The sequence below is a fragment of the Microtus oregoni genome, unplaced genomic scaffold (assembly GCF_018167655.1).
Source record: "Microtus oregoni isolate MIOR12 unplaced genomic scaffold, Mior012 000003F_ref0000135, whole genome shotgun sequence".
NCBI lineage: Eukaryota > Metazoa > Chordata > Mammalia > Rodentia > Cricetidae > Microtus > Microtus oregoni.
Genome location: NW_024543062.1, coordinates 70,123,273 through 70,135,861, shown reverse-complemented (window position 1 = coordinate 70,135,861; position 12,589 = coordinate 70,123,273). Strand labels below are relative to the sequence as shown.

General features: G+C 37.3%; 1 protein-coding gene across 1 annotated transcript in view; it reads left to right on the top strand.

The window, feature by feature from the left end:
* The window catches only part of LOC121446120 (complement factor H-like), a 70,606-nt gene extending 60,224 nt beyond the window's left edge, over positions 1-10,382 (top strand). Inside the window, exons 8-12 of the mRNA XM_041648518.1 lie at positions 2,924-3,106; positions 5,732-5,908; positions 8,340-8,516; positions 8,903-9,112; positions 9,721-10,382. Coding sequence (XP_041504452.1) covers positions 2,924-3,106; positions 5,732-5,908; positions 8,340-8,516; positions 8,903-9,112; positions 9,721-9,923 — 950 coding nt within the window. The 3' untranslated portion in view covers positions 9,924-10,382. The remainder of the gene's footprint in view (positions 1-2,923; positions 3,107-5,731; positions 5,909-8,339; positions 8,517-8,902; positions 9,113-9,720) is intronic.
* The last annotated feature ends 2,207 nt before the right edge of the window (positions 10,383-12,589 follow it).

The window sequence follows — 12,589 nt, the reverse complement described above, 5'->3', positions numbered from 1 at the left end:
AATCTGGGCCATCTGTTCCTACCCAAGATTTTTCAGGTGGTCTTCCTTGATCAAACCTGATTTTCCTTAACTCAGAATAAATCCATAGCCTCTCATTTTCTGTGGAAACAAAAGCAAAGCCTCTTCTCCAAAGTAACATGTCTTTTGATTTCAATTTTGAAGTCAAGATATTTTAAAAAATACCTATCTTGGATTAATTTAGCAGCATTCATAAACAAATATCTTTTGGCAGCTGTTGCTCCTTCTTCAGCATTCAAACAATTCAAAGAGCATAATAACATACAGTATCTATAATCTCTGTGTATTTTTCATCTTTATGTGGCTTTATTTTAACCTCTATTTCTTTTATTTTTACTTTTAATTTTTGGCTTTTTGAGACAGGTTCTCTGTGTATCTTTGGCCATCCTGGAACTCCCTCTGTAGAGCAGGCTGTCCTTGAACTTACAAAGTTCTGCCTGCCTCTGCCTCCCAAGTGCTGGGATTGAGGTGTATGCCACCACAATTTGAATTCACAGAGATCTGTCTGACTTTGCCTCCCAAGATTTGGGATTAAAGACATATGCTACCATGCCTTGAAGTCACAGAGGTCCTCCTGTCTCTGTCTCCCAAGTGTTGAGATTAAAGGTGTGTACCACCAAACCCAACTACTCTCTTTCTTTTTTGTACACCCAAATACTCTCTTTCTTTTTTGTTTTAATTTTTTTCTCCCAAGCCTACATATATTTTAACATACTGTAAACCATTTAGAGGTTTTCTTCATCTTTGAATCTCTCTTTACTGTATATCTATCTCGTTTTTTTTTTTTTTTGACCACATGAGTTTCTAATTTGCTAAGCAATATGGGTAGTATTAAAGCCGTGGCTTTGACGGCTGAATTCAGCCCATTTCTTAACTTTCTGAGATTCCAGCCTCATGGTGGAGATATTGCCTATAGCCATGTTTATTGCCACAGCTCTATGGTGTTTCAAGGTCCCTAACAGCAAGCAAACTGCAGCAGTGTACTTAGAAACCACATTCAAATGCTCCTGACTGAAAAAAGTTAGATTTTGTGTTGGCAGGATGGCCCAGAAAGCCGGCATTTTAAAATGACATGGCTTTTATTCTGCTACAGCTGAAAACCAAAAAGCTTGCAGTCAGCTTTTCATCAACACTATTTAAGTGTTTCTTGGCGGGACCTCTTAAAAGTGCTGTAAGGTTTTACAGCTAAAACTGAGTCAGGAAGCCTCTCTTACATGAGAGCGCTTGCCTCTAGCAAGCAGAGCCCACTTGAGAAAATGCTGCTATCAATAAGCCATGCTTAACCCTATTATTTTCTGTCTAGAATAACTTCCCAAGCTCTGTCAGGCTTTATGTGGATGCACTTATCCATGTGGGCACTATTTGTTGACTGAGGTTTTCTGTCCTGCTGGTTCCCACAATTCTTAAGTCCCAAAGAAATCACACATAAACTGATTGGCTCAGGCTTCTTATTAACTCTTTTAACATATATTAACCCATTATTCTTGTCTATATTAGCCACATTGCTCAGTACCTTTTTCAGTGAGGCAACCACATCTTGTTTTTTCTGTGGCTGGATCAGGACAACAGAGGAATGGGTTTCCTCCTTTTCAGAATTCTCCTGTTCTCATTGACCCGCTTCTACTTCCTGTCTGGTTGTCTCACCTATACTTCCTGCATAACTAATGACCAATCAGTTTATTTAAAATATAATTGACAGAATACAGATTTTTTTCCCACACCACCACACCAACTGAAAATGTGTTATCAGTGTGTGCAAATATATAGACATGATGGCTTTGAGTCCAAAGATAACTATCATTCTGTCTATAGTACCATTAATCCTGATATTTTTACAGCATAAACATTTCTTCACACTGCATAGAGAATGTCTAAACTGAATGAAAGCAGATCTTGATTAATTCAATAGCATTTATTCAAAAATTAAAACATAGTAATCAGATGTTTTGTACAGTACTAATATTTTTTACAAATGGATAACTGTATGCTAAAAATATTAAGAGTGTGAAAATCACTATATTTACAAAACAAGAGTGGCTGAATGGTTTTCTTTTTTAATTTCTTTTTTATTTTTATTTTTAAAAAAGAAAAACAACTATCATTTTTCATTTTACATACCAATTCCAGTTCCCACTCCCTCCCCTCCTCCCCTTCCCTCCACCTATTCCCCTACTCCACATCAACTCTTCAGAAAGGGTAAGGCACATTGCTTTGGGGAAGGACCAAGACCCTCTGCATTGTATCTAGGCTGAGCAAGGCACCCATCCAAAGAGAATAGGTTCCAAAAAAGCCAGTACAAACAGTGGGGATAAATCCTGGTGCCATTGCCAGTGGCCCTGCAGTCTGTCCCAGTCATACAACTGTTACACACATTCAGAGGGACTAATTTGGACCTATGCTGGTTCCTTCCCAGTCTGGCTGGAATTGGTGAGCTCCTCTTAGCTCAGGTAAACTGTTTCAGTGGGTATTCTCATCACGGTCTTGACCTCATTGCTTATCTCACTTTTCCCACTCTTCAACTTGACTTTGGTAATGCAGTCCAGTGCTCTATTGTGGGTTTCTGCCTTTATTTCCATCAGTTGCTGAGTGAAGTTCTATGGTGATATTTAAAATATTCCTCAGTATGACTATAGGCTTAGGACAGTTCAGGCAACCTCTCCTTTATTAGGGTCTTTGATTCAAGGTATTATGTTTACTAAGCATTGTACCACTTTCAATATGCTTTCAATATTATTTCAATAGACATGTTATGATTGTGAAATATGAGTCTCATGTTTATAATATTGAATTAATAAAGTGTTATAAAAAGTGATATGGTGAATAAATTCTTAGATTCTTCATTAACTAGGTTTTTAAACTTCAAGAGGGACACTTTCATTTATATGCACATAATATTCTACAATAGGTAAAGTGAGATCATGTGATCACCCTCCTGACCTCTTCAATGGGAAACTTAGGGGAACAAAGAAAGAAAAATACAGCCATGGTGAAGTGGTGGAATATGATTGCAAGCCTAGATTTCTACTGAAGGGACCCAACAAAATCCAGTGCATTGACGGGAAGTGGACAACCTTGCCAAAGTGTATTGGTAATAAAAATGCTACTACTTAGACTGTTTTATATCTCATGATATGCTTTAATAATAAATGCACATTTGTAAAACATCTGTTTACAGAGGAGGTGAGAACATGTACAGACATTCCTAAACTTGATCATAGCTCTGTGAAGTTTTTTGTCCCTCCCTACTACCATGGAGATTCAGTAGAGTTCACCTGCAAGGAAATATTTACAATAATTGGACATGGTTCAGTTTCATGCATATATATATATATATATATATATATATATATATATATATATATGTAGTTTGAAATCTTCTTAGAACAATCTAGTCCTAAATATTATGCAAATATGTATCCAAATTTTATTGTTTATAATATAATGCTGAATAAAATTACTAATATAATCTGTGTTTGCTTCACTTAAGTTAAATCTAGTTGTTAGTAATAAATTTTCCTCTTAGTAAAATGTGAATACTAAAACACAAGATACAACAATGTACAAATAGCATTGTTGTTATTATATGGCACTCTCCTTCCATATCATGGAAAGTCAAGGAATCAAGTATGTAAATCACCCATTTCCTACTCTCTCACAACAACCTTTTCTTTCCCAGAACTTTTATTTAATAGTCTACAAGTTGAAGTCAGTGTGATTAAGGTGGAAACATAGGTCCTCTCATTGACTCTAGAACTGATCTATACCAAAAAATTTGGGCTTAAATGGGCGACATTATCCCATGGGTGTTTTCATTCTGCAATAACCTCCCACTTTTGCCACATGTTCTTTTACTGACTGAATCTTTAATGAGAAGCTTAAACATCTTGGTGCCTACATTCACTTTTCTCTGAAACTGAGCTTTTACTTAGACTGTTCCTGGATCATTACTTCAGAATATCCTTGATACCCAATATTTACTCTTCATTAGAATTTTAAGTGTTGGCTAATGCCAGTGAAAAATGGAGCTCCTTTGGAAAGGGCACTTTTGCCTATGCTGTATAGTGATATCTTCTCTATACACAGAATACCAACCAACTAAAAAACATTTTGTCATGTAAATAAGTGGTTATACAATTAATCATTATATTTTTGATAAGAAGCACCTTTTTTTAAAAAAAAATCTCTAACTTCAATACTTTAATTCCTATTCACATGACTGTTTTAAAACTGTATGATCAATAAATTTATATGGCAGAAACATCAGACAAATCAGGAATGAAAACAATAATTCTCCATTCTGTTAGGAGTTTTATTTTATTAATTGTTCATATTTCTGAGGTTTTGTTCTGGTGGTTAATTTGCCAATAATGAACTTCATATGACCCCCTGAGTTATCACAAACTGTGCTGCAACATTAGCCTTACAGGACAAATTTTATTACTCTTCAACTATACATCCTTAGTCTTCTCCATGTCTATAGCATTCTCTTCACAAAGGGGGAGCCTAGGCAGTTTGGATGCTCACCTTAAGAGACCTGGATAGAGGTGGGCGGTCCTTGGGCTTCCCACAGGTCAGGGAACCCTGATTGCTCTTTGAGCAGATGAGGGAGGGGGACCTAATCGGGGGAGGGGGAGGGAAATGGGAAGCGGTTGCGGGGAGGAGGCAGAAATCCTTAATAAATAAATAAAAAAAAATTAAAAAAGAGATTCTTAGGAAACAAATCAATCACAGAGTCACCATGCCCCCACGACTATTGGTCTTTCCTAATTTACCTTTACAGATTTTTTTTTGTATTCCTACGAACCATTCTTAAAAAGGGGCTTGTTTTCTTGGGTGTTTCGATTTCTTGAAGTATTCTGGTCAATATTTAAGTATTGTTTTAGAAGAAAGTTATAGAACTTTGGCTAATAATTTACATTTATTTATTCTATCTATCTATTTCACTCTTTATTTCAAATTATTAGCAAATGTTATCCAGGACCTATACTGAATTTTTGTCCAATTCCCATCATCATTTAGTAATTATAGCACAAATATATTAAAAGATATATATATATATATCCCTTACTTAAGTCATAACACAATCAAACATTTTGATTATTAATACATAGTGCTGTTATATTATAGAATGATCTAGCATAGGAAATAACATCTTATAAACTCTTACAAATGGAATATAAAGGAGAGAGATGATGACTACAAGTATCTAATATGTTATACAAATCTGGCTCTCAAACAATTGTTTAACACCATTTATATTACATATTCTTTTTTAATAACACATCTTATCAAGAAAGGGAATTCAAACTTACAAACCTCTTACACTCATGTTTTTATGTAATATTTTTAACAATATGGCCTGAAATTAAGATAAGAGGAGAGCCACAAATGTGAACATTTCACAGCTCTCAAGTAGGGACCAAAGCTAGTCAAGTCATAATTGTTTCCTACATAGAACATCTGAGACAAAGATTTGCATTGTTATTACAGTTGCCTGGTGCCCATATCCCTGCCTCTGATATGTAAAAGATTTGACATGAGAACTAGTTCAATCACCATAGGACACTCTGTATGGTGACCCTAGCATTTTAGTTGGGAGAATTTATAGATATAAATAATAGTTCCATTTGTACATTGACTATATAGCTATTTTATTAGCTATATCATTTTTTTATAATTGTTTTTATTTTTTCCTGGATTTATTTTCACATAGCAACAGATCAACTGGGATATTGTAAGACACCAACATTAGCTGATATGAAAGCAATTCATGCAAAAAAGATTGGATTTAATCAAAATTTTATCTTGATTTACAAATGTAGAGGAATACAAAATTATAAATTTTCAATCTGCTTGAATGGAGTTTGGATTTATGAACCAACCTGTACAGGTAAGCTCTTGTTTGCACTGTCTTCTAGTGGTTTTTCTAGTCCTTTCTCACCTGTGATACTAGTAGCTTTGAGTTCTTAAATCACAGTAATTGTTCTTCAGAATTTTTTATGCATGTCCTGCATTTTTACCTTTTCCACCTCTTTCACTTTTACTTAAACACCTCTGTGTACCCTGTACTTCCTGTCCATTTCATGATTTCTTTTTTACAATATACATATTTATGTATATGTAATATACATACAAATACATGCATATATATACATACAATAAAAACTTATATATATATATATATTCAGATAATACATTGAGGTGGGTAGATTCACTATAAATGCAGGTGGCATTATTTTATAGTCAGGGTTCTTGAAATAAGTGAAAAGGAAAAAGAATCCAAACATCTGCATTAGATTCTGTATATCCGTACTATAGACAGAGTACAACTAGCTGCTTTACACTTGGGCTAGATTACATCCCTGTTTGATGAGCTAAGCCAAACCCTTCCTTCCTTCCTTTATAAAGTTGCTTTAGTCACGTATTTAGTCACAGCCATGAGAAAAGTCACTAGTATACTAGCTAAATGGAGGTATCACTTTCATCAGTATGCTCTCTCAGGACTTTTAATCTAAACCAAACTATTACATCAAAGATATTCTCACAGAGCTCTAGAAAAATTTCCATGTAACCTTAATTTACAATATTTCATCTTATAATTCATTTAAAACATCATAAAGGTTAGAATAAACTTAAATAAATTTTAAGAAATACTACAAATTAGCTTTATTTATTTATTTTTATTGAAAAAAGTTCTGCCTCCTCCCCGCCTCCCATTTCCCTCCCCCTCCCCCCACTCCTCTCCCCCATTCCTCTCCTCTCCCCCATTCCCTTTCCCCCTCCCTCTCCAGTCCATTTGCTTTTTTGAAATAAATTTATTTATTTATTAAAGATTTCTGTCTCTTCCCCGCCACCGCCTCCCATTTCCCTCCCCCTCCCCCAATCAAGTCCCCCTCTCTCTTCAGCCTAAAGAGCAATCAGGGTTCCCTGTCCTGTGGGAAGTCCAAGGAACCCCCACCTCCATCCAGGTCTAGTAAGTTGAGCATCCAAACTGCCTAGGCTCCCACAAAGCCAGTACGTGCAGTAGGATCAGAAACCCATTGCCATTGTTCTTGAGTTCTCAGTAGTCCTCATTGTCCGCTATGTTCAGCAAGTCCAGTTTTATCCCAGGCTTTTTCAGGCCCAAGCCAGCTGGCCTTGGTGAATTCCCAATAGAACATCCCATTGTCTCAGTGTGTGGGTGCACCCCTCGCTGTCCTGAGTTCCTTGCTTGTGCTCTCTCTCCTACTCCTGATTTGGACCTTGAGATTTCTGTCCGGTGCTCCAGTGTGGGTCTCTGTCTCTATCTCCTTTCATCGCCTGATGAAGGTTAATATTCAGGAGGATGCCTATATGTTTTTTCTTTGGGTTCTCCTTATTTAGCTTCTCTAGGATCACTAATAATAGGCTCAATGTCCTTGGTTTATGGCTAGAAACCAAATATGAGTGAGTACAACCTATGCTCCTCTTTTTGGGTCTGGCTTACCTCACTCAGGATAGTGTTTTCTATTTCCATCCATTTGCATGCAAAATTCAAGAAGTCCTTGTTTTTTACTGCTGAGTAGTACTCTAATATGTATATATTCCATACTTTCTTCATCCATTCTTCCATTGAAGGACATCTAGGTTGTTTCCAGGTTCTGGCTATTACAAACAATGCTGCTATGAACATAGTAGAGCATATACTTTTGTTGTATGATAAGGCCTCTCTTCGGTATATTCCCAAGAGTGGTATTGCTGGGTCCAGGGGTAAGTTGATCCCGAATTTCCTGAGAAACCGCCACACTGCATTCCAAAGTGGTTGCACAAGTGTGCATTCCCACCAGCAATGGATGAGTGTACCCCTTTCTCCACAACCTCTCCAGCAAAGGCTATCATTGGTGTTTTTGATTTTAGTCATTCTGACAGGTGTAAGATGATATCTTAAAGTTGGCTTGATTTGCATTTCCCTGATCGCTAAGGAAGTTGAACATGACCCTAAGTGTCTTTTGGCCATTTGAACTTCTTCTGTTGAGAATTCTCTGTTCAGCTCAGTGCCCCGTTTTATAATTGGGTTGATTAGTCTTTTACGGTCTAGTTTCTTGAGTTTTTTATATATTTTGGAGATCAGACCTTTGTCAGTTGCGGGGTTGGTGTCCATTTGCTTTTTAAAAGAAAAAATAAGAACAATTAAATGAAGACAAGAATAATTAGAAAATAGCTAAACAAGATGAAAAGTATAAAATATACATAATTATTATTTGGTCATAATTAACTTATTATTAAATGAAAATTATTGATTCAGTGATTTAAGGCACTATATTTAATCAACAACTCTGGTTTCTGATGTATTTTGGGAGCAGAGAAAGAATCCTGCCCTCCTCCACCACAGATTCCAAATGCTCAAATAATGGAAACCACAGTAAAATACTTGGATGGAGAAAAAGTATCTGTTCTTTGTCAAGATAATTACATATTACAGAACACAGAAGAGATGGTGTGCAAAGATGGAAGATGGCAGTCATTACCACGCTGCGTTGGTCAGTAGCTATGACTTATTTTATAACATTCTTTCTTTAAATACTGAAGAGAACTCACTGGGCAGTGGAAGCACAAATATTTAATCCCAGCATTTGGCAGGCAGATGCAAGAGAATTTCTGTGAGGTCAGGACCGGCTTGGACTACAGAGCTTCAGAACAAGTACCAGGAAGGAAACCCTGTCTCAGGGAAAAAAAAAAAAAAAAAAAACAACAACACAAAAAACTGAAGAGAACCCAAGTGAAGGGGGGGATATTAAAAAACTAGGGCTTAACACACAAACTGTGAAGACATAATCCAAGCAGTTTGTCTTTATTTTCCAATGAAACTTTTTAATCTATGCTTTTTAATCTATGCTTAACTGTTTTATTTCTCTTCATCATATAGCAAAAATTCCATGTTCTCAACCCCCCAAAATAGACCATGGATCTATTAAATTGCCCAAGTCATCAGAAGAAAGGAGAGACACAGCTGAGTCCAGAAGTTATGAACATGGCACTACACTCAGCTATGCTTGTGATGATGGTTTTAGGATGGCTGAGGAGCACGGGGTAACCTGTCACATGGGAAAGTGGAGTGCTCCACCTCATTGTGTCGGTGAGAACAGCATTGAAATTCAATTCTCGTTTTAGAACAAGTCTTTAACAATTATCTACTCTCATCAAAAGCAGAAGAATGATTGAGATTGACACATGTAATTTTTTTATATATTTTACCATGAATTTCTATTTCCATAATTTGATCTATCCTCCCTTTATTCATTGTATTTATTGTTTTGAAATATACTGTTCTCTTGCATTTCACTTTTTAAATATGATGCATAGTATACTGACTTCCCCTGCTCATGTGAGTTGTAGTGTTTTGTTTGTCACTAGATGTTAAAATCCTCAGTCTCTCTCCCACCCACAGTAAATGCTATGTTTTCTGACATTCTTACTTCTCTTTTGAAAATTCCTTTTGTCAGTGATAATTTGCTAGACATTATTTTGTCAAGTTCTTGCTCAGTGTTGAAGCATTTTAGTAGATTCCAGACAACAGAAGGTGTTCATAGGACACACTGTCCACCTCTTCTGTGCTGGCACATCTTACTTGTTCACATTTCCCTCTAGAACTACTACCCATAAACCTGACACATACAAGTGAGCTTCTGAATTAGTGCAATGTGGAATCATTTTACTATGTTCTTCTCATTGTGTTATTTTTAGGGCTTCCTTGTGGACCTCCACCTTCAATCCATCATGGTATTGTGTCTCATGGACTAGACAGTTACCAACATGGAGAAGAGGTGACATACAGTTGTTCTGAAGGTTTTGGAATTAATGGACCAGCATTTATTAAATGTGTAGGAGGAAAGTGGCCCCAGCCACCAGATTGCAAAAAGAAAGGTTTATTTTCATTATTTAGCTAATAGATTACCTAATTCAACCTATCTGTGGCACAAACAAGATAGTAAGGCATAATTCTAGCATATCAGGTTGTGCTAGATGCATGCATTCAAACACAGTACTGGTAAAACGTAGTTTGATCTTTGAGCCCAATTATCTGTTTACACGCCATGTATCCTGAGCTATCAGCATTATCAGACACCCAGTTTAAAAGGTTCATCACTATACTGATAGTTTTAGCAGCAATGCTATTATAACTATATATACTCACTAACATTTTGAAGTAATAACTAAAGTTAATTTATTTTTAATGAAAATAAGTAGTAGGAATATATTATACTTCCATACGAGAGAAAGAAAGTTAAAGCAAATATGGAAATATCTCAAGAATTGTAACCATTAATATTCTGTGTAATTCCTATTTTATTTATTTTCATAACTCTGGAAAAATTAATGTAAATAAATCAAATGAGAAAACTGCAGTATTTTTTGTCTCTATGACCCTATATATTCCTTCATATATTTTATATCCTGCAATTTCCTGAAAAAAATAAACCTGATATATTCTTTTCTTTTTTTATTTATTTTTACTTAAAAATTTCCACCTCCTCCCCTCCTCCCAATTCCCTCCCCCTCCCCCACTCCTCCCCCTCCCCCTCCAGTCAAAAGAGCAGTCAGGGTTCCCTGTCCTGAGGGAAGTCCAAGGTCCTCTCCCCTCCATCGAGGTCTAGGAAGGTGAGCATCCAAACAGACTAGGCTCCCACAAAGCCAGTATATGCAGTAGGATCAAAACCCAGTGCCATTGTACTTGGCTTCTCAGTTCGCCCTCCTTCTCCTACACATTCAGAGAGTCCGGTTTGATCACATATTCCATCAGTCCCAGTCCAGCTTGCTTTGGTGAGCTCCCATTAGATTAGCCCCACTGCCTCAGTGGGTGGGCGCACCCCCTGTGGTCCTAACTTCATTGCTTGTGTCCTCCCTTCTTCTGCTCCTCATTTGGACCTTGGGACCTGAGTCCAGTGCTCCAATGTGGGTTTCTGTCTCTAGCTTCATCCATCGCCAGATGAAGGTTCTATGTTGATGTTCAAGATATTCATCAGTATGACTATAGTATAGGGCGATTCCAGGCTCCCTCCCCTCAGCTGCCCAAGGATCTAGCTGAGGACATCTTCATGGACACTTGGGTACACCTCTAGAGTCTCTTGCTAACCATAAAATGGCTCCCTTAATTAAGATATATACTTCCGTGCTCCCATATCCACCCTTTCTCCATCCCAACTGTCCCATTCCCCCAAGCTCTCCCCATACCCCCTCTCACTTTTTTCTCCCCATCTCCCCTTACCTCCTCCCCACCCCCACCCCCAAGTTTCCAATTTTTGCCTGACAATCATGTCTCCTTCCAATATCCAGGAGGATAACTATATGTTTTTCTTTGGGTTCACCTTCTTATTTAGCTTCTCTAGGATCACGGATTATAGGCTCAATGTCCTTTATTTATGGCTAAAATTCACTTATGAGTGAGTACATACCATATTCATCTTTTTGGGTCTGGGTCACCTCACTCAGGATAGTGTTTTCTATTTCTTTCAATTTGCATGCAAAATTCAACATGTCATTGTTTTTTTACAGCTGAGTAATACTCTAATGCATACATATTCCACACTTTATCCATTCTTCCATTGAGGGGCATCTAGGTTGTTTCCAGGTTCTGGCTATTACAAATAATGCTGTTGTGAACATAGTTGAACCAAGGAAGTGAAAGATCTATTTGACAAGAACTTTAAATCTTTGAAATAAGAAATTGAAGATGATACCAGAAAATGGAAGGATCTTCCTTGCTCTTGGATTGGGAGGATCAATATAGTAAAAATGGCAATTTTACCCAAAGCAATCCATAGATTCAATGCAATCCCCATCAAAAATCAAACAAAATTCTTCACAGACCTTGAAAGAACAATAATCAACTTTATATGGAAAAATAAAAAACCCAGGACAGCCAAAACAGTCCTATACAATAAAGGTATCTCCAGAGGCATTACCATTCCTGACTTCAAACTCTATTACAGAGCTACAGTAATGAAAACAGCATGGTACTAACACAAAAACAGAGATGTTGACCAATGGAATTGAATATAAGCCCCAGATTTTAACCCACAAACCTATGAACACCTGATTTTGGACAAAGGAGCTAAAAGTAAACAATGGGAGAAAGCATTTTCTTTTCTTTTCTTTATTCATTTTTTTCCATTAAAAAATTTATACTTCCTCCCCTCCTCCCATTCCCCTCCCGCTTCTCCAATCACCCTCCTCTCTCCTCCTTCCTCCTTAAGAGAGGGCATGGAACCCTGCACTATGGGAAGTCAAAGTCCAAGGCCCTCCCCCTATATCCAGGCCTAGGAAGCTTTGCATCCAAATAGACTAGGGTCCCAAAAAGCCAGCACATGCTGTAGAAACAAGTCCCAGTGCCTTTATCAATGGCTTCTCAGTCAGCCTCCATTTTCAGCCACATTCAGAGTCCGGTTTGATTGCATGCTCATTCAGACCCAGTCCAGCTGGATTTGGTGAGCTCCCATTAGATCAGGCACACTGTCTCAGTGGGTAGACTAACCCCTAGAGATCCAGATTTCCTTGCTCATCTTCTCCCTCCTTCTGCTCTTCAACTGGACCTTGGGGGCAAGGTCTATTGCTC